At 37.9% G+C, this 26,378-nt stretch overlaps 1 protein-coding gene across 5 annotated transcripts in view; it reads right to left on the bottom strand.

Moving 5' to 3' along the window:
* Positions 1-26,378, bottom strand: part of ARMC8 (armadillo repeat containing 8) — an 80,642-nt gene that overhangs the window by 49,051 nt on the left and 5,213 nt on the right. For 4 of the 5 annotated variants that reach the window (XR_007766999.1, XM_050902255.1, XM_050902257.1 and 1 more), the window contains exon 3: positions 14,316-14,387. Coding sequence is in view for 4 of the 5 variants with exons in the window: in XM_050902255.1 (XP_050758212.1) it covers positions 14,316-14,387 (72 nt within the window). In the remaining variant the exon portion in view is untranslated. Of the gene's footprint in view, positions 1-14,315; positions 14,388-24,049; positions 24,100-26,378 lie in introns of those variants that run through there. The other variant, XM_050902256.1, reaches the window with a different exon arrangement.

The following is a 26,378-nucleotide window of genomic DNA, read 5'->3' on the forward strand; positions in this document are numbered from 1 at the left end:
TCTGAATTATCTGAAGGAGTACTGTTATAGAAAAATACCTATTCTTAGATTAGATGATTTAAAATCCCCAAGGCCCCCCCAAAAACAAGAATCAAGACTAAACCAATCCTTTCACTGATTATTTTCTAACAAGCTTAGCAAGCTATTCAACAAGCTTTTCAGACATGGAGTTGTCTGAGGAATACGAGGAGACTCCTCTGATGTAAGTGTTGGTAAATATGGATCTAATTACGAATTAAAAAGTGTCAGTAACACTTTTTTTTTAGATAGCTTTCAATAACGTAGACTAGACATGCAAGAGTATTTCCTTCTATTTTCACTACGAAGTCCTGAAAACCTGCTCTGAGATGCATCTTCTCTGTACAGATCACACCAATAGCCTTCTCTGATTGTTAAGGACTTCATTACATAATCTGTTCCTTGTATCCAGAAACGTTCAGTCATAGAATCATAGAATCATTTAGGTTAGAAAAGACCTTTAAGATCATCAAGTCCAACCATTAACCTAGCACTGCCAAGTCCATCACTAAGCCATGCCCCTAAGTGCCACATCTACACGTCTTTCAAATACCTCCAGGGATGGTGACTCCACCACTGCCCTGGGCAGCCTGTCCCAATGCTTGACAACCCTTCCGGTGAAGAAATTTTTCCTAATATCCAATCTAAACCTCCCCTGGCGCAACTTGAGGCCATTTCCTCTTGTCCTATTGCTTGTTACTTGGGAGAAGAGACCGATCCCCACCTCGCTACAACCTCCTTTCAGGTAGTTGTAGAGCGCAATAAGGTCTCTCCCAAGCCTCCTTTTCTCCAGGCTAAACAACCCCAGTTCCCTCAGCCGCTCCTCATAAGACTTGTGCTCTAGACTCTTCACCAGCTTCGTTCTTCTTTGGACACACTCCAGCACCTCAATGTCATGTCCTAAAACACTTTTTTTTTTTTTTAAAGGGATTTTTACAAAATCCAAAAGCACCCTAAATTCTGAAGGTTGTTCTCTGCCAAAGAAAGTAATTGCTATTTTCTTTCCCATTAACATTCCGCACTTGGAACAGATTTAAAGAGTGAAAATGAAACATGCTGACTATAAGCTATAGCCTTTCTACATGTTTAAAAATAGAAATCCTTAACTAAGCTTTATAATTAGTGAGGATGAAAATTTAAGTTCAGATTTTACATACAATAAGTTTTTGAAATATTAATAATATCCTTTTCTAGATCTTTAAAATATGCTTGTGTTTTAGATTAGGTTTTCCACAGAGCTAGACATCCATATTATAACATTTTCTGTTTCCTTCTTTAAAAGAGAGAACTGACACCAAGTAACACTGAAAATTAAGTAGTTAAATGGCAAACTATAAAATTATGAAAAGTTTCAAGTGAGGAGAACCCATACAACTGATAAAGATGAAACTATGCGTTAATAAACTACTGATAAACATTAAGGACAAAGACCACATCCTTCTATTGTCACAAGAAACATAAGGATAGCACACTAATGTACATCCTGGACTGGTTTGTTGTTTCCAGGGTCTAGCACAGACAAATTCAGCAAAGATGTTTGTAATACATTCCTCCCATGTATTAACATTAAAAGGATAAAAAGGTAGAAAAATGGCAGGTACAAGCAGGGGATAAAAGGGAAGGTCATAATTTAGATTTTGGAAATTTAAAAAATATTACTAAGGTACTTGTTCATAGTCCACGTTTTTTAAGAACATGATGTCCCTGCTTAACCTGGATCCCTTATCTCCAGCCTTATCCGCCAGCCATTCAACTTCTACCAAACCTGCAGAAATACTAGAACAAGACTCTGCTAGAACCACCATAACTCACTTTTGTAGAGCCTGAGAGCTTCAGAAGAAACCAAAAGCACAGAACAGATATTCTAAAACAGCAAAAAGGTGCTAATGTTCTTGTTGACTCACTCTTCAGCCTGTGATCCTGCAGTAAAACTCATTACAATGAGACAGGAAACTAAATAAAGCTAATGGAAAGATCTTGCAACATCTTCATGAACATTAATCCAGGGTTTGATGCTAAGTAGTTTAAAATGCAATATTTGGACTTTTTCAAGCTTCTAGAAGGCTTCCCTAAGACATTTTCTCTAATGTTTATATAGAATACAATTTCTTCCATTTGTCCCTGCACTTCTAAGAGCAATTAACTGATTAAAGCCTCTTTCTCAGATGTCAGTAATGGTATCCAGGCAATCATATCTAAGTGAGGTAGGACAGTAAACCCATTCAGAAAGATACTTCAATGAACTCCATGAACAACTATGCCTAGAAATCAAAAACAAGGTCAGCTGGAGGCATGATGTATTTTCAACAACTGATAGGGATTCATCTAGGAAAACCACGCAATATTCTAGATAAAGTAGAAAACTTTCAAGGAAAGCAGCTGCTGAACAAATGGTAACTACATTGGCTTAGCAAGGAAGATAAACAGTTCAGATTTTCCTTTCTTTTGAAGATTACTGAGATGAGTGTGGTGCATCACAGTTGTGCACTATAAGAGACTTGCATGATTTAGACCTCATCAATCCGGTCTGATCACAGACCTCACAGTTAGCTAAAAATAACAGAAATTTACTTTTTGACATTCCATCCCACTTACAAGTTGTCACAAAAATCTCTGAAGTTCTTAAAATACCTGGGAAGGAGATGAAACTCAGCTGTTAGTAAAAGAACATTTTCAGCACTTCATCAAGCCCCATAAGTAGGCATGTGGAAAAAGAGCTCCAGGTAACAGTTCAAGTTATAGTACCATGAATCTTAAGACACCTTTTATCAAAGTATATGAATCAATAAGAGCTTTAATTCAATCATGACTATCTCAATATTTATTATTAGTCCCCTCGCAAAACAGATGAATGAACTATTTGCTGGAATGATCATGATTTCTTATACTACCTTGGAAGATGCTTCTCTTCCAGTCCATTGCAAGAAGGCCTGAAAACTATACCATGGAAACACATGCAGTGAATATACAGATGAAGGTACTACTGAGGCACATTATTTACTGTTGGCTTACAGAATATTGAATAAAAAGTTAATGCATGCATAGAGGTTGACCTCTGAACACATGGGAAGTCCCAGTGAGCATACAAATTTTTAAAAAACCTGTTCCTTTTAATGCATTTTAAGCATTACTTTTCAAACAGTATAACAGGAAGCAATCACTGGCCACAGAATTTTCCAAAGCAAGAACTAAGGATCATTTTAAAAGTACACAGAATAATTTCTGTAAAATACCTGAAGTGACAAATTAAATAGTTATGGATTCTTACGCACGAGGACTCAAAAATATGAGCGATTTTTATGACTGTTAGTCAAAGAAACGTATCCTAAACTGAGATGTCACAGTCTCACTTCTGGAAGTGACAAGTTAATTCAAAATCTCCAGAAGCTGGATCCAAGGGGCCTGGGTTAACTCTACTACCAAGCTAAAAAAACCTACAAAGCAAAGATAACTGCTTCTGAAAAAATTCATACAAAGCAAATAGTACCTCTCAGTTTTTTAAAAAAGCCAAGTCGAGAAATGTGATGGTAGGACTCAGCTTTGAACTATACTATTGAAAATGTTCTGACTACTTAAATGTCTGTAAAGGAGACAGTAACACAAACACTCCACGGACTTGTGGATTAGAGAAAAACACACTTCTACAGTATTATAGTGCTGCAAGCAGTAGGGAAGTAAGCTGCAAAAAAAGCTTTTCCTTTAGGAACAAAACAAGGGGTCTCAGCTTACAGCTCTAGTAATTTATTCTAATGCTTAGACATCTTCATTTACATTAATATTCTATGATTTGTTCTATATACATCACATAACTTGCATCCAATCCGATTTTTGTTCACTTAACTAAATCCAATGTTGGAGCATTATATCTACTGAGCTGTAAGAGGTCTGAATTAAAAAAAAAAACATCCACAACATTTTTCATATAAGAGTAAATAAGGACTACGATCAAGTTTTTCCCTCACCTTTCTCTTTAATGACCAGCTGCATTTGAAAATAACTCTTGCTACGCTACATTGAGCCAGTGCAGTCTGATTCACCTTTTTAACATGAATACTTTCACTCAGCATATAACACTCTGCTAACTCTCTTCCTAGTTCTTACCCCAAGGTGCTACGAGCTCTCTAAAGTTGTTCACATGCACGCACTTTTAGAGTAACTTAAAGGATATTGAAGTTGCTACAGTATGGCCTCTGCTTTTCGTTACTAGATAAAAAAAACCCCTCACATCCAAGTGCATTAGCACTGTCAAATCTGCGGTCTGTATGAGTTAAATTTATTCCATTTTTTCCCCCTAAGACCACTCCACAAGCCATTTAGCAAAAAATAAATACATTCTTTCTTTGCAGCCCTTTATACTAGAATATGCGGGATCAACACACAACCCCTGAAGCCTGACAGAGGTAAATTTACACTAACAACACTCAAAGCTTTTTAAGTTACACAGTGAATTACACTGATTCAGTTTAGTATTATTTTAAAGTATGACAAAGGCTCAAATATTTTATAGGACTAGGTCAGTTGCCTTCACCAAAGTAAGACTATTTTTGAGATGATACAAGCTTTTTCTTTTAGAAGAAATGTGTTAATAGGCCTTATATAAAGCAACATCTTCATCCAGTCTTGCTTCAACCATCCTACCACTTTGCTCAAGACTGATCTCTGATGAATAAGTTCATCGTTGAACTGTTCATTCCATTTACCTTTATAAACCATCAACATGCAAACTTTAGTCTAAGTCTTCCAGAAATTCCTGTGTGGAAATATTTTTTCCGTGTTAAAACATCAGTGAATCAGACAGCCTATGGCCACCATCTGAAAAACTACTGTTCATTTAGACAAACTAATTTTAAAAGGTTTTTGTCTGAGGACGCTAAGCAACTTAAAACAAAAACTAGGCTATGTTTTGACTTCCCATTCACCTGCATTTTGAAATTCTCTATTGTATACAAAATGGCTACATTATATTCCCACTCCGTTTGATATCACCGCCCAACATTCAGTATCTGCATATGAAAGAGGATGTCAAGAATATGTTTTTGAATACTTTTTTTTCTACAGATTTGACTCTTACAGCCCCTTAGGAACAGATACCATGATATATCATAAAGCTACCTTTTACATTATGTTTTTAAACCTGAAACTTAAAATTCTAATAAAAATACACAATTTCAAATGTGTCATTAGACGTACAGCTTATATTAACATCTTCCTTTTTGCTAATAGAAAAGGCACTTCAGAGATAGAGGGCTGCACAGCTTTTAAACAAAACCAGCTCTAATACAATTCTGCTGAGTGCAAATATTTGCCTTGACTCACGTGTACTTCATAGCTGGGTTAGAAGAATACCTTGCTCCAGTTATACATAACCCTTATGGTGAGGGTTATTCCTCATAAAGAGACATATAATTACATAAACATGCCCTGATTCTTGACTTGATTTGAAGAAAAAAGCAAGGACAACCACAGGAGGCCTATTAGGGCCTCTGCTCTCCACCTCTTTCACCACTCTAGAGCAAAGGAAGCCTTTAAAAATACCAGCATCGCAGATGAAGCTCCTTCACCTAAGAGTGCAAACTACTAGGTTTGGGCACAGATCCCTACCCTATGGAGTACATGACACAGAAAATCCCAATGTGAAGTGCAGCCAAGAACAGAACAAGGCATCAGGAAACAACTGTGCCTTGCCCTCGTAAGGATGTCCAAGAAGTTTGGGCAAAACACCTCATTAATGTGCATGACAGACCTAGTAATACTATGTCCAAATGTACTGTCTGAGTTTCTGAAAGAAAGCTGGTAACATGCCAGAGATCATGAATGTTTCAAAAGATGTGCATAATTGATAACTAGTACACTTCTTATTAATACCACCAGCAGTGGTCATGCAGTACAAGTTGATCTGAACACCTTACAAGTTCTGCAGTCAGCAGGTCAATTAGGTGGGAACTGAGGATCACAGAACCAGAGCTGTAAGGCATCCTGACAGATCCTCTAGTCACTGACCTTGCTCTAAGGCAGGATCATCAATCATTAAATCATTTGAAGTTACTGTCTTTGCTTGTTTTTCAGTACTTCCATCGGCAGAGATTCATTACATTGTCACCACCAGCAGCCTTTCAGCACTGCAAGGTGCCGATGTACATACATTTCTCTACTACTACAGGGCAGTCTTGCTCTCTCCTATGTCTGTGCTCATCTGTCTTTTTTTTTTTTTTTTTAACTCAACAGAACAATACTTGCTTTTTTGTGAAAGTTAGTTTTTCTGTGATTACTGAGCTGAGGCAGTTTTCTGTGCAGTCAACACAAGAACATCAACATCAACACAAGAAGTGGTAGTAGGATATGATCAGAAGCATAGAGGGGTGGTTCTGTGAGATAACCCTCTGTCAGAAGAGACCTGTTAAATCAACCTGGCTTTTCACCTGCACCTTTACAGACACTGCCTGGGTCAGAGCCACCAAAGGCATTTTCATTAGTGTAACAAAGCCCTAATCCCAAGGCAACAGAAAGAGGAGATGCAAGCCACAAAAGCTGCACTTCTACCAACAAAAGTTTTCGGACAAAGGAAGGCAAGAAAGGAGTTGCTACTGAGCACTGAAGGATTAAGGACAAGATTACTCCAGAAATACTAATTTCAGAGAAGATGCCAAGCAAAAATAAAGAAGCTCAAAACACAGGCATGAAGCTTGAAGGCCCATTTGAACCTAAGTCATCACCTCTTCATATTATGTTTAAAATGGAAGGTAGCATCAGGACAACAAGGTGCTAGCCTGTTGCATATTCAGCAACGCTTCTCTAAGAAACCAACCCCCACCTGCAAAAAACCCCAACTCCATCTCATGTTTGTGCTGTGTATCCAAACGGTTTCCCACTGAAACAGACCAAGTTGAAAATGTACCAACACTGGAAGGCAAACTGGAGATCGCAACTTGAGTAGATCCTAGTATTTTCTGGCTTTGGACACGATCTTGCAAAAAACTACTTTATAAAAGATGTAACAAGCTAAGAAGATAATAATTATTTTGTGCATCACTAAGCATACGAGCTCTCTCTTCTGAAGAAGAGATTCACAACACACTTTCTTCTGCAGTTAAGAGACATCTTGTGCCAAAACAATTCATATAATGATTACTGATAGACCTATAGCTTTGTTAGAACAATCAAACTAACTCTTCTTCGGAAATACTAGTTTCCAGTTTTAAAATGTTTTTGTTCCCCAGAATATCAACTGACCAAGGGCAACTTAACAGATTCTTAGCCTTCTGTAAAATGCAATTTCACTATTCTAAAAGAAGACTTTGATCCCTTTACTGGTAAGTATTTAAAGTCTAGGGAAAAAGTTAGAACACCCAAATCTGATACTCAAAACTGGCATAGGTCTTCTGGAGCTTGAATTATTTATGCTTTTTTTTTGTTCCTCCCAGCTTCATGTCTGAACACTGTTCATTCCTGTTAGAAACAAAGATCCTATCACACATATTAAGACAGGTTATCTGGCATATCAAAGTCCAGTTTATCACCCAAAACACAAAAAATAATAATATTGCCAGCTTCATATCTTCATTTCACTACCATTTCTAGAGTCGCTCTTTCTCTAGATCTCAAACTAGAACTCTTTCTTCACATGTCTGCAGGAGCGACTGCAGGCATGCTTCATCCCCTCATGCTTAAGAATGGTTTGGGTTTTATTCTCTCTTTAACAAATGGTGTTGCACGGACAAATTAGACGGGAAGGAGTTGCTGTCTCTTTTCCATAAAAAGGGGTAGATCCTCCATGATGAGGTGTCTTCTTCCTCTTCCACATCATCAAAGTAACTGGCTGCTCCCCTTTCCTCATAGGAAAGCGTGTGTGGTGAATTTAGAAACCACCCAAAGGTGCAGTTCTTCATATTTTTATTACTGTATTGAATCCTGGGTTTGTATGATTCGTCAAAACTGGCAACCCTGCAATAGTCTTCATCCTTTATCAAGAAAAGCAATCCCCAGCTACTACAGATTTTTTACTTTTTTAAAATTATTTAACAAAGAAACTGTGAAAAGAAACCATCAGATACAGAAATAGTCAACAGCAGACATCATTTACCATCAGTCACCCAGATAATAGAGAAAAAAAACACACAGAGGTGAAACATTTCTCATACCAGTTTCCACCATTCACTGGCCCCTTCCACTTCACAATACTAGAACTTTTCCAAGAAGAGAACTCTTTTTTGGTGGCTACCTTAAGATGAGAAACTAGAAAACATTCAAAAAATTATCTGCTGTCATTGCTAAACCTAATCACACCTGTCTAGTAACCCAGCCTTAGACTGTAGTGAAAACTAATGGCTAAGTTTATTCTCTGCAATAATTCAACGGCTTTACTGCCCCAGGTACAAAGAAGAAAAACTCATGTCAGATCTATGCACGTTAACTCCTAATCCAGTACTGTGCTGTTCCTTCTTTACCAAAATTCAGTATCAGGTCCATGGATCAGTGCATACTTCCAAAGGTGGTTTAGAGAACCTCTGTCTAAAGCCATTCTGGGATAGCACTGGGTTCAACACTGCTATGCCTAATCCTAACCAGCCAGTAATTAAAGAGATTTGCATGATCACGTGAACCAAGCACGACATATATTTGCACAAATACATCTGTCATGCATAATTTCAGCATATAAACTAAGCAATTAAGACTTTCATTGAAACCATACCCTTACTCATAAGGGAGCATTTCCTTACACTAGCTAACAACGGATTTAGATCTGAATACTCAGGCAAGTGCTAATACATCCTGTCTGTACAGGAGATGGTTCTATCAAGCAGATACTTGCATTCCTACAGTTAAAGCATGGCCAGTCCTTTAGGAGTAGCATTATAAAAAACACTAATTAAAAGAACTTCTAGAGTGGGTGCCTGAATTCAAACATAACCCCAAGGAAAAACTAGACATATAAAGGTAGTTCTTCATTAAATCAGATTACAGAATCACAGAATAGATGATGTTGGAAGGGACCTCTGGAGGTCATCTAGTCCAACCCGCGGCTCAAAGCAGGATCAGCTAGAGCAGGTTGCTCAATATTCCAGCCATAAGGCCAAGCTTTCCAGGACACAAAATAACAGACATACTTTCTTCACGTTAAACTAAAGTCATACTTGCTATATGCACGAGCTTCTTTATTCCTAAATACCCAAACATAGGGAGTTTGTTGCTTATCTTCTACTTAAACAATACATGAGTTGTTTAACTAAGAATGTTATCTGACATTTATCTGAGTAACTCCAAGAAAAGCTGAAAGTAACAGTGTGGTTTTTCACCCTGCAGTCCTGCAACTGCTCTCACAACAGTCAGCATCCCAGTATGAAAGTATTCAATATGTAACGGTGCCCTTCTGCTAAGCTCCATGCAGAATCAAGTATCAACATCATGGGTCATCTATGAATTTGTAATACCATGCATTTAAACAAAGAATTGATCAGGACACTCGTGAGCTATGCAAAACCATCCTGCCTAAGTTTTCTTTTTAAATCTTGAAACAAAAGGAACACATACTCAAACATTTCAAACACTATCACAGATAGGTGAATTCCTCTTACTTATCAGTACATCAGTTTTAATTTTTCAAGTATTTGCCAGCCAATACTGCACGCAAAATCTTCTTTATGAATACTTTTCTTGTGTTTAATGTAGACAATAGCCTATATAAAATCCTTTTCCTTAGCTGACAGACTTTGGGATGTAACAGAACCTTCCAGTTAATAGAGATATCTTCTCATGTTATTAGTAAGTTACACAGTTATCAAAGCAGCAGTCTTATTTTTTGGCAAACTCTAAAAGAACACTGCCTGAAGGAATTTGATTATGTTTAACAATACATTGAAACATAAAATTTCACGGGTGTCCATGTTGGTGTGTTCACAGCCCTAGAAACAAGTTAAAACCGCAACAAATTCTTACTAGTTTTCACTTCCACAGACAATCTAACAGTATGCTTCGCAGACCTCAAGCTTCAAATGATGGAATGGATAAGAGTTCATCAGCTGTTCTACATGTCATTTAAAATGTGCTCCAAAGGAATTAAAAAATAAAACACCCCAACAGTTAAACGGAACCCCTAATAAATTACTTATGGAAAGGTGAAAATTAACTATATAAAGTTCTTTGAGGTGCACCTACCTAGAGATAGGTCTTTAGCTTTGGGAAGAAGTACACTACCACGTTACAGCTCCAAACAACTGGCTTTACACCTTAAGACTCTGAAGAACAATCAGCTGGAAGTCAGAAAATCATTTTTGGTAAGCGACAAGAATGATGTAGTGTTTTTGTTAAAGGTCTGGGATGGTTAGGTTTAAGATTTGATTTTAAAAACTCTGTATTCATTTTGGAGCAAAGGAATAACTGAAGCTCTTAATGAGAAACTGGCTCTGAATTGGATTAGACTTTAAATATTAAACTCTCAGTAATGATTAAATAAGCAATAACTTGATTCAGCTAACATTTTTGACAAAATAGCACAGGTCAGAGCTTTAACAGGTAACCACAATGTACAGGAAGACAAAGCTATGTTCTGACGACTGGAATTTAACATTGCTTTCTCTACGCTCTGCCATCCACCAGATGAAGGAAGAGGAAGAAAGGAAATATGTCACAGGCTTGAAAGGCCCAATTGTTCACTGGATTACAAACCACTGAATGCCGTATCGTTCAGGGTACCAGAAAGTGGTCCAGACTTGCAAAACAGAGTTATCAAGAACTTACTCACGTGTTCATTTCATTGAATGTTTTTCTTTTCCAATTCCACCCCTGTAAGCCAGAGAGGCTTTAGACTGTTTACTGCAGAGTTCAGAAAGAGCTTAAGAGCAGTAACTTTTACCTACAACAGAACTAATCTAGTCACTAATTCAGTGGCCTTAAAATGTAGCTGATGTGCAGTTTGTGGGAAAGTGTATAAAGGAGGCCTCAAGATACCACAGAGCAGGGAGGGAAAAACTACTTAGCTTCTGAAGTTATGTCAAAGAATGGCAAGATATCTGGGTGGTCCTGGTAACCACTTAAGTGAGAGTCTTTAATAACACCTAAGGCATAGGGGAACTAAGTGGCAATGAGTATGATGACAGTATGATTGTCAGCCTGGACTCCACAGCAAACAAGCGTTTTTCTAGCCTCTATTATAAACTCCACCAGAAAGGGGCTTCGATTACAACTCAGAGGACTGGGAGCTAGCAGCACTACAGACTAACTGCTACTAAATGAACGTTGTTTTGTTAAGTCAGAAGTCCTATCAAGATGACTTAGAAAAGAACAATTTACATCTGAACTGAGGACTCAATCATTTTCCTGAGATTTAGGAAGTAAGAGCAACTGACAAAAAGCTGTAGATACTGAACTTGGACTCTGAAGAGGTGTCTGACATGTTGATAGCCACAAGAGCTGCAGTATTTGTTCTTATAAAACTGTCAAGTGAAGGAGCACACCAATAATTACTATGGACTTCCTCATTCTCTGCTAGCACTTATGTCGGATAGAAGGGAAAAAAACGTAGAAAATTGAAGGAGAGTACAAGTAGTAAACCATTTTTAGGCAAGGCTGACTTTTTGTCTTAAGTTGGCCTGTCACTGAAAGAACTTGGTATTATGGCATTAAAAGACCTTTTTCCCCCCCTGAACTTCAGAAATTTTATTTTCTGGGACTGCTACTGAAAAGTAACAGTTTCAAAAGTAAAATTTCTGCAGTCCTGACAGAGGTGCCTGAGGCCAGCATTTCATGAGAATGTAAAGGAATCACTCTCATTCCGCAGAGAGGAAGAGAGATAGAAAATTGTTTCTTAAGAAACAAAATCCACATACAGGCTGGCTACATTTATATTCTTAACATCTAGGACCATGTTTGTGTACACATTTGTACAGTTCTTAACACTTATTAGTTCTTAAGTCCAGACATGGCAATTCTGCAAGCTTTCTTCAATCAACTTTGTTTTCTTAGCACCCTCTTCAGAACAAGCGGTCAAGAAGTGACCATAGGTCAGACTGAACTTCAAAGGGGCAAAAAAATTTCATTTAAGGTGTGTATCTCTTTCTAAAGATGACATCACTAAGCAGCCAGCTCATGGACTCAGGAGGCCACTGGCCTAGAAAGGACAGTGATTCATCCATTCTTCCCCAGCATTTTCCTCCTGTATGGAGATCTTCAAAGGACTTTGCATTTCTTTCCAACCAAGGAGCAGTCTAATATTTTAAAATAATAGGGATACTTCATACCTACCAGTAGTATTTGGCCCAATTTCAAATAAAAGATACTTCCTAGACTTATTTCCAAACCTCATGTAAGTCTGTTCTAGTATTTGAACACTGTTTTCTTTTCCACTAAGAGACAGAAATCTGAAGGGGTTCTTTGGGTCTAAAGGGTCTCTTCTGAAAGCTTGCTGCAGGAATACTTGGGGAAGAAGAGAGAAGTAAGAAATGAGTAAACAAGAAGTTGAACCACAGGACAAAGCAGCAGCAGCAGAATTCTAACAATTCCCATGCCATTACAGAAAGGAATCAATTTCCCTTGGGAGACTGCAATCTAACACTGTGAAAAGAAAACTGTTCTCCTCATTAAGTTTGCAGAGGAGACTTAAAACAAAGAATGCTAGCTTGCTTACTCCTGCTCTTATTGAGGGAAAGGTTGGACTTTGCAGATTGGAATTCCAAAGGTTCCTGTACTCTAATGGCTTCAGCGGCCATTTCACAAATTAGAAGGCATGTCAAAAAAGCCAATGAATTCCCACCACCTTGTTAGAGAGAACAACAGAAGGAGTTCTCTAATCCAAATGGTCTATAATCTATTTAAGTCTGTCTGCAACACCTTGAGGAAATTCTAAAGCCTTCAGAAAGGCGCTTGGGGGTAGATGATGCCACTTAAGTTTTAGCCAGTGAGAATCGTCTTTTCTCACAATAACCCAGCCGATTTACTTTCACCTGTATCTCTAGTCTGAAAAGCCTTGACATAAGATTTCCTGTCATTTGAGGATAACTTGTACTGAAGTGAGGACAAGCATGGTAGTTTACCTTTTAAGATTTTCCAAATCCAGTCATTTATTTGCAGTTATAGGTTAACCATATAATTTACTTGGACAGCCAGAAGGCATTAACAACAGAAAAAAACACTTTTGGATTTTCATTACTGGGCACAGAACAAGTAACAGCAGAAAGCAGGACAACTGAAGGAACATGAAGTCCTACAAAATTTAAGAACAGGCAGATTCTAGATTTGGAAGTTGGAGATCTTCTGTCATTTTTAAAATGGGAACCAGAAGAATCAACGGTAGTCGCAAGAATCCCTTAGGACCTGTTGCTGAAAAAAATTCCTTAAACTTTGCATAATCTTCAACAAATGTCCACTTCGATCTTTTCGTCTCATGTGAAGTCTTCTCTTCACCTGTTTATATTTGGTCAAAACAGAAGATAATTCATCAAGTTTTGTAGAGGGGGTTTCCCCACAGCTAATCCCTAGAGAATTTAAAGGACTAGCCTTGACACAAATTCAATCTGTAAATGAGAAGATATGTCCTGCAAATAAAATGCATTTTTTGACAAGCCAGAAGAAGCTTTCTCAAGCAGGACGGTTTGGGACCTAGCTGCCGTTTAAGCAAAAGGATCATAGGTGGGTCCCATACTGCTAGCACAAGTAATGCAGTGCTCAGTGTTTTCCTTCTCCATTGCTGCAAACTGTGGCTGAAAGAAAGCTGGAGGAGAGGGGTGAAATGAAAGCTGTAGTGAGCGATCCAGTAGCTAAAGTTACCTGTTAAATTTTTACTAGTGGAATCAGGATCCAGAAAATGTTAACATCAGCCGAAGCAGTAATTCAGCAATAAAGTATGATCAATGGCTTTTAATCCTCTGAAGCGGTGGAGGAGACAAGCAAATTATCTCAGATGTTTTTTAATATTTTTAAATTATATTTTTAACATAACCTTACACATTTTCACTTGTGAATTCACGAGGCAATTGGCTGAAGAACAGGATTAAGATACAACCACTTTCATCCATCATTAATATCATCAACGTCAGAAATTAGATTTCATTCCTGAGCTGATAAAGTTTAATAAAAATCACCAAGACTACTTTAGAGAATGTGAAATTCTAAATTAAAAGCATTACTCAACAGCCTGTTCTGTAATACATGAGTTTAACAGATATTTCAAGTCTCTCTCAGTTACATTAAAGAAAGTATGCAGTCAACTACAATCAAAGTTAAAACAAAAAAAGTGCCTGTGATCTAAGGATCATTATTCCAGATCTGTTGTGAATCAGTGAAAAGGAGAGTAGCAAAGGACATACCTTGGAACTGCTCCCAAAACAATCAAGTTGGCTTTTTGTTTGTTGTTTCCAATTACAGCATTTTTCATATCTCTGTAAATCCAGAAAGAAAAACAAACCCTGGTAAATTATGCTGAGGTACTGAGGGCTTAATCTATAGAATTTACTATTTCCATGAAGGCTTATCAAGTAGTCTTCCACACGTCCACGCTGCACCTACAGGACTGAGTAGTGCTTCAGGGCACAGTTTCCACAGCCCACAGATAAATACCCCAGAGCTCTGGGATTCCATTACGTCCCAGCTTATGCAAGTAAGCAAAAACCCAAACTATCTCACATGCACACCAGACATGAAGAAGTCTCATTATTGAGGAAAACTAGATGTACTGGTTCTTTGTGCCCATATAGTCACTAGACTTCTAAAAGAAAAAAAACACTATTGGTTGGGAAATCAAATGTTGGTAACTTAAAGTATTAACTGAATATTCTACTGGGCACAGGAAAAGACAAGCTCAAAAAGAAGGCGGGGGGGGGGGGGGGGGGGGGGGGGAAGGGAACAAGGAACTATCACCAGTCTCCAGAGACCAGGCTTTCACTCTCCTCTTCACCACAGGCTTCCTTTTGTGAATTTCAGCAGGACACCTAAACATCTGTATGTCAAAATCCCAGGAATAAAGTGGAAACAAAAGCATTTTCCTGTCTGAGAGTCACTGCAAGGTTAAATACATTAAAGGCATTCATACTATGGCAAAGGAACAAGGGAAGCGTTTTGCAAAGAGGACACTGGCTGCACACACTAAGAAGTCCTATGAAAATGTGTGGTTTGCAACCTTGTTGTTCAGAAAATTACTACTGTATCCTAAAAACCATCACCACCTTTTAAAATGTTTTTTCTTCATATGAACATAACATCTATGAACATCCAGAGAATCTGAAAGCTAGCAACTTATGACCAGTTTCAGAAAATCAAGATGACACGTTTCTAGGAAACTTTCTAGTTGTATGGACCTTTATAAGAGCAGAGAACAAAAACAGTCCAAATGCAGATAATTCTTTATCAACAAAAAACAAAACTAGATTGATTATAGTGTTAATAATTGCAAAATTGATAGATTAATCACTGGCTAACTATGCCCATAATTCATTCAAATAATTTGGGAGCTTTAGTGGTTGCTTTAAGTTAGTGTATTTTCTTGCCACTATATCACTCTTTCACCTGCTATCTGCAAATTTTAAGAGATTTAGAGTAGCCCTGTTCTTTAAGATCCACCCTGGCCTGCATGAACACTACCCAGTCCTTACATACCCACTGAATGTGCAAATTCCACTGCAATAAGCAGTTGTCCCCAGTGTCAAACTCACTTCATTAGAGTTATAAAAAGTTCTTAGCCAAGGCAGGCAATATCTGGACTGGCATAAACAGAACCTTTATAAACCTCAATTAGTAAAAGGTAATTGCCCGTTCTTCCTGAAGTATTTCTCCATGTGACTCACTCTCCCGTTGCATACAATTACCCAGCCACAGAAGAGTACTCTAGGAATTTTAAGCAAATGGAGGTTGTCTAACTTCTCAAGTTTGGCTAGTGATCTTGGAGCTCCAACAAGGGAGCAGCATTAAAAGCAGTTGAACGCTGAACTGCAGTTCTGTGTATCTCTTAACACAGGCAGAGTCAAGAAACCACTTGACTTGTGAAGTGAGCCATTACTTAACTGGAATCTGCCTACCCAGCACACAGTTTTACACAGCTGAGTATCAGCAGAAAATGTTGAACCTTTCTGTTATGTCTCCCGTAAGTTTGGTAACTTTACACAAGACAGTAGAGGAGAAAGAGCAAGATCAGAAGACAGGCTAAGCTGGAAGCCCAAGAAAATTTAAGGAATGGACCTGAAGATTTCACTAAACTCAGAAACAGTACTTCAGTGGTTTCTATGCTGAACACTTGATATGAAAGTATCCTGGTCATTTTTAAAGGTTTTTTAAAATACAGGAGTCAGTCCAAAACAGTGGCAGAAGCAATGATCAGATTTCTCAAAGGAATGGAAACTGTACCAACAGATGTGCTAGGTTCACATACTAAACTGCTCAGGCCACTCTAGGCCTTCTAAAAAGGCTACCTCTCCCTGTTATCCTTAGGCACCAGCTCTCAAAGTCATCAGAAAGGCTGCATCATATCATGTATCCGTGAAGGCACCTTGAGAAGCTAAAGAGAAAGCACTCACCAAGCACTCTGAAGAATTAAAAAACAGATTTTGGTGAGATTTTAATGCTCTGCTCAGGTGATTTTACACATTACTTTGTGTTTAAAAAAAAATAAAACCAAAAAAGCCACCACCAACAAACTTTTGTGACTCCTGCACCAACTCCACAATAGAATGGCTTGCTAACCTTATAACCATTTAATATGTAGTAAGTATTGCCTATTAGAATTTGATTTAGAGACCCTTTCAGAAGTGGCAGGAACATGGCCAAGTTCCATAACACTCCAACTGAGAGGTTTAGTGAGGTCACAGTCTTGATCTGTAAATGATTCAGATGAGTTCATCCATCCTAGTTCATAAAGTTCCTCAGAAAGGTCATGGCAGATAGACAAGAAATAGCACAAGCTTGAGACTTCTGACAAATCCAACACATGTACATTCGACCACTTCAACTAGAAAGCAAGTAAAATACCTTCAAATCGGTAAGGTGACCAAAAACTGTCAGAGATAGGACTCAGCAAAGATCACCATGTTTGTGTGCATTATGCCTTGGCACTCCCAAGTTCCATGCCACGCTCATCTCTTCAAATTTGCCACTTACAGAAATAAACCTATTCAATACACAGGAAGCAGGTGGATATGGAAACCAAGAATATCCTTAAAATGCCATAATCCAATGTTGAATAATAGTAGACTTTTTTTCATTTACTATGAAAAACAATTATGTGATTCCACATTACGTTTTATGGAGATTTTCCTGATCAGGAACCTAATCTCCTGAAGAAGTAAAGAAGTACCATGTGCTGTCCTAGTCTACCAGGTCCTTGGTGAATCATGAACCTTGGAAAAACTGAGGGCAACTCCCTTAATTGAAAACATCATCTCCAACAAGTTTGAGCTTGACCAATTTCAGATCAAAGACAACATGAGATTCATCCAAGGAGAAAAAGCAGTAAAGCTCACTATCTTCTACAAGAGGTAACAAAGAAACCTCAGAAATTTGTAGTCCAAAACTGGATACTCACTTTATTTCCAAATGTCATGCACACTACCCCCATTTCCTACTGTGAAAAGGAGTCCTTGAAATGAGGAAGAAGGAAACAGCAGCAAAAACACAATTACAAAGAGATGAGAACTTCAAAAGAACAACTACTCTATGGTGATTCTAGGCCTAATCTGTGAGAAGACCATGATCCAGAAGAGGGAGATACACAGGCTTTCCATTAATCAGCTCCAAGCTCTCAGGCAGGTTATCAACCCTACTGCCAGGCAACAGCACAGCGTGAGCAGCTTCAGAAGAAATATGCAGATCTTACACATGTATCTAGTACATTCCAGCACTACTTAGTTTCTCAGCCTCATAAAGGCAGCTTTCTATAGAGCTAAAAGACAAACCATGAAGCTTTCATATGACAGAGGTCTTAAGGTGCATTTGAGGTTGGCTGGTTTTTTGTTTTGGTTTGGTTTTTTGGGTTTTTTTGGTTGTTTTTTTTTTTTTTTATATCCTGTGTATTAAATCTTATAGTTTAGATTGAAACTAAATTCAAAGTCATTTAACAAAATAACCTGAATTACAATAGTTTTAATGCATAGATTTAAAATTTGATAGCTGATATTTATGTCTACATTTACTATAATGCAATTAAGTAATTTATGGGAAAAAACTTTCAAGCAGGATAAGATAGGCTGCCAACAATAAAATATGGCAAAGAGATCCTAACTAAGCACTTGGAAGTACTGCTTCCTGAAGTGCTAAACCAGCTTTTTCCATCTCTTATTGCTTCTTAAAGAAATAAGAATACAGTTTCATCAGTTCAATCTTGTGACCACTCAGGTTTAAGTTATGAAACTAACGAGAAACTGGAAAAGCAGAAAGACTTATTTTCTTCCTACAAACTCTAGAAAAGGGGAAAAAAATTATCCGGTGAGGTTTATCAGCTCTAACAATCTTTTGGAACATAGCAAACCAGAAGCAATCAGTTCAATTAATTAGCTATAAATAAAATGTAATGCATGCTAGTTTCATAAATGTATTAGCACAGCATGAGTGTTTAAAATAAAATATTTTAGGGTACATTAAACTCACAAAAAAAAAATCTAATTTCCATCCAAATGCAGCTCAACAAGAGTTACAAGAGGAACTAATCTGCCAATTGCGTATGAAGTTGATATGTTTTTATTCTGATGCTTCATGTGTAATTGTTTAAAGGCACCAGATATAGCCCACTTCAGATAAGCAAGAAGCAATATTAAATATAACAATTTGCGAGTAAAATATGGCCTTTAAGTTTTAATGATTCCTAGCCAATAAAATACTATGAAATGTCTAAGTCCTGAGAAAATTAGCATTCTAGTCTGCCAATGTAAATTATTATTGTAGAAGAAACTTAAGGTGCTGAACTTTGTCCTAAGCAGAAATTATTGAATTTGAACATCTTCATGAAGTTGATTCTAAGTTTGGGACTCCACCCACAAAAACACCAGAAGTGTCCAGTAGTTAGTGTGCAGTTCTCTGAACTGGTGTGAGCTAACTTCCCAGCTGAGAAAGAACAGACCTCTAAAGCATTCCCAGCAAGCCCCGATACCTGCACCTCTTCTGCAAAAGACATCATGAGAAAGCAACATGGATACATGGACTCCTCAGTGAGAATTTGGTCTTACCTACATTTTAAAATACAGTAAGCCAAGCACAAACATAAGAAATTTTAAAATTCTGATAGGAAGCCCTGGAGCTTTCCTATGTCACCTTCCAGCAAAGCAACAGAAAAGATCCTGAAACAAGCTAGAGTGACTTGATGAGGAAGCAGCAATAGGAACTACACAGAAGAGGAGGAAATAAACAGCCTGCATAATATTTTCTCATCTTATGTCTTTTGAAAATAGAGTAGGTAGCCATATTTAAGAGGTTCCTAGACAGAGAAGGATATCAAACATGAGATGAACAATCACAGAAGGAAAAGTAGTCCTAGACACTTCAAGTCAATGCTTTCACTTTTATTATGAAATAGTTACAAGAGATTCTGAGACAATTACGCACACAGAGGAAGCATCCAAAACAATGCATTGTCAGACCAGAAGATTTATCTACCAGCGGCTGATCAAAGTCACAAACAATAGAATGACGCAAAGCATCATTCTGAAAAGGATTTCAAAAACTCAAAATGCAAATATCTAAAAAGCTGAGCTACTGGTAGCTGATACACGGACATAGCTCAAATAAAAACTGTCTGCCCCGCTTTCAGGAGAGTTTCTCAGTTTCAGTATCATATAAGTAAATGGTACCTGGACTGGCTGGACTCGAGTCAGAAGCTAACTGTGGAGCTAAAGTTTTGACAATTACGCTTTCTATAGCTTTTGCCTCCTTTCTTCTCCCTTCCTCCCAATCCCCCATTTTTATGGACAGATGCAAAACAATCAACAACAGTAATTAATGACAAATTTTGCATGTTAAAATGTCCATTGTTATTTGGACAGAATTAATTTCTGAGATGGACACTACTACGGCTTGAATATCCATTAATTACCCACCAAGTGAGTTGTTTTCTACCCCTTTAGCAGGGAGCATGTTTGTACTAACATGATTACTAGTCCAACCAAGTGAATAAAACGTTAAAAACTCCTGCCAACTCAAGCAAACCACAGAAATTGTAAATCAGCTTATTTTTAAGCTCAATCATCAGGTTGGGAAGAAAAGTTTCAAGATTTCTAATCCCATTCAAAAAATATCAGTTGATACAAAGAAAAAGATGATTTTACAGGAAAGAACAAAGTAGCACAGAGACACTGTTACTCAACTTGTTTGCATTTTAACACTTAGAAACTGTTACACAATTAACATACAGTGCGAACTAAACAAACTCAAGATTTAAACAAGGAAACCCTACATCCATGGTTGTTCCCAATCTTAATTCTGTACTCTCAGACACTGCATAAAATCAGAGTGCTGTAGAAAAATAGCATATGGCTATAATTACAGCAATGCAGAACAGTAGAATTTAACATACATAATGCTAAAAGTGACCGTTTAATCCAACTTCTCCATATCACAATGCCACAGAAATGGCTTGAACACCTGTCTGAAGTGTCCTCTTTCAAGAGGCAACTTACCTTGTCATAAGTTTTCTTGCCAAGGAAAGTCTACCAAATAGAAAGGTAAGCTGTTTCAATGATCCATACTTGTAGTTAGAAATATTTACACCTTATTCCTACCCTGAATCTATCCCAGTTTCCAGTACTTATCTTGCTCTCTGCGTGCGACAGACTGAAGAAACCTCTCATATCAAATCTTTATTTCCATATAAGAGCTTACATCGGTCAATCCACATACCAGCCTTCTATATCAAGCCTAACAACTTAAGCTCTCCATGTCTTTGGCTGCAGTTTCAACTCAAGTTCCTTTCAAATCTCTAGGCTGACTGACAAAGCAGGAGATGCTGCTTTTCCCACCTCTCTCTCGAGCATGTTTTATTGCCTCATCCTTTGCACTGCGTCTGGAAATTGTGCTACAAGTTACATGAGATTACTAATCAATAGAAAAATTGCCTACTCAACCTTAGGAATGATGTAGCTCAAATTTAAAATGCTTGAACTCAGTGGAGGATGGGAGTTCAGCTAGCTTTTATTATGTAAACTTTTTAATCTAAAAAAACCCAAAAATCACACAAACCATAGCCAGAGCTCTGTATTATCAGCATTTCAATTTCAGCATCAATCTCTGCTATTTAAATAAACTAGGTTGTAGCAGCAAAGAATTATCCAAAGAGAGGCGTGGGGAAAACAGCTGCAGTTCAGCAGAACTCGGAAACCGAGAGATCTCCTGCTCTGTGATGCCAGATCAGCAAAATACTTTTTTCACAGCTATCCTGAAACAGCCAAATCACATGAAAAGAACAGCCTTCACCACTGTTGCTTCACATGAATGACCCAAACCATCAAATACAAGTTACTTTTTTTTTTTCAATGTCTCTATCTCCCCCAAGGATATTTCCCCTCCCAGGATGAAGTAGTGCCTTCAGCATTTAGCAGTATATCTCCCACAGCTGAAGCAAAAATTAAATGAAATTTCATTAAGCAAAGAGGCATCCTGTAACACTACATTTCTCCAGCACTATTTTTCATTCATTGTCTCTTGATTTAAAGTTATTATTGTCCATTCTCCCATTTTAAGCCCACCACTCATTACCGAAAGAACGTTGTCCACCACAAGTCATTTGCATAGAGAACTCTTAAGTTTCATTCAGTGCAGGAAAATACCTTAAAATGGCCCTCCAGCACATGTTTAGCTGTTCTCAGATGTGAGCTTGTAATATTGTATGACTCTGTCCACTTCAGCTTAGGCCAGCAATCACTGAAGGATCACCAAAACCTGTTAATTTGACATAGCTACTACCCATTAGATTATAATAATCTAAAGTCTTTCCAACATGAAAGTATAGCCTCAGATTTTTAGCTCCAAATAGCTATCAGCTAAGATGATGTACTTGCCTTCATATGCTTTATTCATGCCTAAATTTCCTTTTTCAAATGGGTGTTAGTAAGCGCTCACTAGGACAGAAATTCCATAATTTATCTATACCCAAATAAACTCTCCCATTCTACATATGGGGGAGTTACTGGACATTTCAGACAATGCATGTTTGAAGTATGTTTTAGGAAGTAATTTTACCAGCTAGCCTTCCTGCTACTTTACAATTCCCAAAGAAAAAATAAAAATGAAAAAATCTCAACACATGTAAATTATCAGTTCAGCACCAGCAATACAACATACATACTGAAATCATTTTAATCATCTGGTAGACAAATTAATTGGTAAACAGAGTTCTGTCCTTTGAATGTTACTAGAAATATCAACCCTTTACAGGGAGCTAGCCTAAAAAAAACATAGTTTCATATTGCAAACTGAAAATGAGCTTGTTTCGGAAAGTAAGTAAATTCAATTTTTTAAATGCTGATTCCATTTAATTTGAACTGGCAGCTTAGAACCAAAAAATCAAACTCTAAATATTAAGAATCACAAACTCAGTAGCATTGCTGATTTTGTGGCACACATCCCTCAGGCCCAGCCTCTAGTTCAGTCTTAATAATACCCACATGCACTCCGAAAGGGCATAACAGCTATTTCTCCCTCAGCTGCCTGCTACATTTTGCCCTCCCTTACAGGCAAGTGCCTCTCCTCCGCATTTGTCTAACAGATTAATAAAGTTAAATTAAACTCTGAATGACCTCAGAGTATTCAACTGTGCTCAGCTTGAAGTTTGCAACTTCTAACTCAGACCTCAAGACTTCTGTGACCGGTACTCACTTGATTTTCTCCAGCTACATCAGCTAGTCTGATAGAAGTTGTTTCTCCTCTCTCATCCTACTTACAGCCTGAAATCATCACAGCAACAGCATCACTACTCTGAGGTTGGCACCAAGAGAGGGATTTTGGAGAAAAGTGGCTTCATGCCCTTCTGAAAGGCAGCACTAAAACAGATTCATTAATCATCAATCCTCTCTCACAGGCTCAGAATGGCAACTGCACGGCTTGAAATATTAAACAACTCTATTACGCTGAAGACTGCTAGCCAAATCTAATAACCTAATTTCCTAAAGTTCAGCCCACCTCTAAATAGTAGACCAGGAGTTACAATACGTAACAATTTACTTGCAAAAAATAGCATTATGCATTTGTACCTTTTGCTGCATTACAAAGAAAGCACAAAAGCAAGAGAGTATCTTATTCTACAACAGGAACACACTTTCTTCCTATTGCATCTTCCTCTCTTCCCTCTGTATCTACACTATTCTTCCATCCGACTCTACAAAACCTATTATATTAAAAAAACACTCTTCACAGAGCACTAAATTCTGAAATGATGTTTGAGGCCTTTCAATTTCATCTTCTATCACTCTGAAAAGCTTGTCTAGCTATTAGATTCCTCAGCTTACCTCCTGAAAGGGAGAAATCAACAAATGGAGTAGTGCTCCCAGCACCCTCTCAGCATCACCTAAACCTGCTCAAATTTCTGACAGATTCTGCAACCTAAAGAACAAGCTCTCCATTTCCAAGCCACAAAGAGCCTATCCTGCAGTTCACAAAGTATCAACAGAAGAGACTCAGGATCCTCTTCCCTCAACACGTGAATGACACTGCACAAAAACAACGCTTCAAAAAGTTTCATCACTTGTTCTTAGCCAATTAGACCTCAAAGTTCCCTATTGCATGTGAAAGAATATGCATTTACTACAGAGTACTGTCTAGGAGATAACAGAACTGATCAAAAATGTACAGAGGCAAAGTATAACAGGAACAATCCTCTAAGCACTGCTCTGTTTCCACAGGGTCATTCTGGTGAAAACTGAAGCAAGGGAATATGCAAAGAACAAAACACGGCTCCTGCAGAAAATTTAGGTTCGAGGTGCCCACTGAGAGACCAAAAATGTGATTGCATATGTTCGGGATGCACAATGTGAAAACAAGTGCTGTTCATTATTTAGTCTTACAGAAGGTTTTTAACAGGACATGAAGAACAAGACGCAGAAGTAGCCTCTTCATAACTGTCTGAAGGGGGTACCTGTTGCTCCTTTAGAACTGAGATGGGAATTTCTTCTCTTCCCACTCCATGAAGCTGCCTCTTATATTTCACACAGCTTTCCCTGCCGGCATGTGTGGAACACTGCACTGATGCTCTCATTCCAATTGCCAGCTGAGAAATACAAGACACTATTATACAGTCATCTAAATGCGTACCTGGAACATTTTTTTCGAATCCAAGAATAGACAAATGAAAAAAGTTGGATGTAAAAAACACACACTGTTTGAGGTGTTCCCAACTAATTTCGAAGCGACTGACCACAAAAGAGATACAAGATAGGTTCCATAACAGCAGTGTTACTACTTAAAATAAGGGGTTTTTTTTCTGGTTTGTGACTACCTTCTGGTATCTTCTGTTTGAAGAAGGCAGAAACAAAGCAGTACGAAACATCTTCAGTCAAATGCAAGTACAAGTCCATTGTCCCTTAGAGGAGCTTTTAACACTTACCTAACTTTGCATCCAAGAACCTATCCTGGAAGCCCAGTTACACCCTGGTTGTACTAAAATGGCAGTTTCAGAGTCTTTAAAACATTGAGCATAACCACTAACCACTGCAGCACTGTCAGTCTACATCTGCAGGCACCCTAAAAACATAACCGTCAGATTCAAAGCGGTCCGCAAGTTCTTACCCGTATGCCAACTATTATACTTTCCTTATCAACAACATCAATTCTCAAACACCCAAAATCATACTGTGTAGAAAGCATATATAACTCAAATTAAATATACTGCATAGATCTGTACCAGTATTCCCACCACAGCACTAGACATGCTTCCTGGGAAAAAGGAAGATACTGTAGACATACACTTTGAAATTGGTTCTTCAGTACCAAGTGCCATTTCTATAGGATGTTTCTCTCATTTTCCTGAGAAATGAAATGCTCACACAAGTTTGGAAGATGCTTGTCTAGTAACTCCAGCTGGCTGGATAAGCACATCCATAAAGGACAGAAAAAGCAGTAGCATAGGAATTTTCAGTGCACCACAAAGATGATTATTTACAAGCCTTAAAAGATGACACCCTCTGACTGCTGACGAACAGCCTGATGAGAAACAGTTGGGACCTTGAGTAAGTCAGATTCGTCAGAAAGAATGCTCCTTTCAAAACCAGCTGTTGAGATGGAATTACATAGCTCTCCATAAAATGATAGATTGCCTCTTTGAAGACATCAGGCTAAATGTAAGCATGACAAAATGTCTCTCAAAGAAGCCCCTGACCAGCAAATAAATTAGAGGACAAAAATAGGTATCAGTCTTGCATCTGAATAATGTGGTCCTGAGCTTAAGAGCAGGTGAAAAGCAAATGATAATTTAAGGATCGCTACCCAGTATTGTTTAAAAACAAACAAACAAACAAAAAACCAAACCAAAACAAAAAAAACCTGCCACACTGCAAAGCACAGGATGATGTTGCAGCAACCATCTTGGGACAAATGAAGCTCTTATAACAATGCAGAAATTTACAGAGCTATCTATGTTCTGCTCCTCCACCAATAATGGCAAAACATTTAAGAGACCTTCTGAGAGAACACAGTATTTAATCTCCTACAATATCTGTTTGAGGTAGTCTATGCGCTGTCAACACTAAATGTATTCGATAGCTGCATACCCGACATTAATGCTGACCTTGCAGAATGCAGTCAAATTGTATCTGAGAAAATTTGAACTGTAGAGCAGTATGTAGAAGATGAAAGGTTTAGAAGAGCACGTAAGTAGACACAAAGCAAACCTGTAAGACCTCTCAAGCATAAGTATGGCTACAATGTAGAGTTTATGTTTAGAGAAGGAAACTACTATATTAAGAGTGTTCATTTATAAAGACAGTAAATAGAAAGGTAAATACATACACTGCCATTCAGATGTGGGTATGAAGATGTGGGCCTTGCACACTTTAAATAGCTCACTATCAGGTACAGTAAAAGGCAGCAGTCACCCTTGTAAGAGTCTCAACATTTCAAATACTGAACTGAAATTCATCATTTACTGACAGGTACACACACAATCCTCCCCTTCCTACCTACTATCAATACCCAGATGAACATGACAGAAATGATGTGAACAAATGTTCTGCAGGAAACTTCACGTTTTGAAATAAGATCAATAGAACCACATACAGCAGTACCAGAAAAAAGGGAAATGGTTTCTCAGTTTTCCCATGAGGAGGAAAAAGAAAAAGCTCCTAGCCAGGTAAGACTTCACTGTCTGGACAAAAGAAGATTCTGAACACAACCTCTCTGACAATTCATGGGAAAGAAAGGAAAAGAAGAGATTTGATCATTTAAATACTTTCAGAATATGTAATTAAAAG

Source organism: Gymnogyps californianus, chromosome 10, assembly GCF_018139145.2.
Source record: "Gymnogyps californianus isolate 813 chromosome 10, ASM1813914v2, whole genome shotgun sequence".
Classification (NCBI taxonomy): domain Eukaryota; kingdom Metazoa; phylum Chordata; class Aves; order Accipitriformes; family Cathartidae; genus Gymnogyps; species Gymnogyps californianus.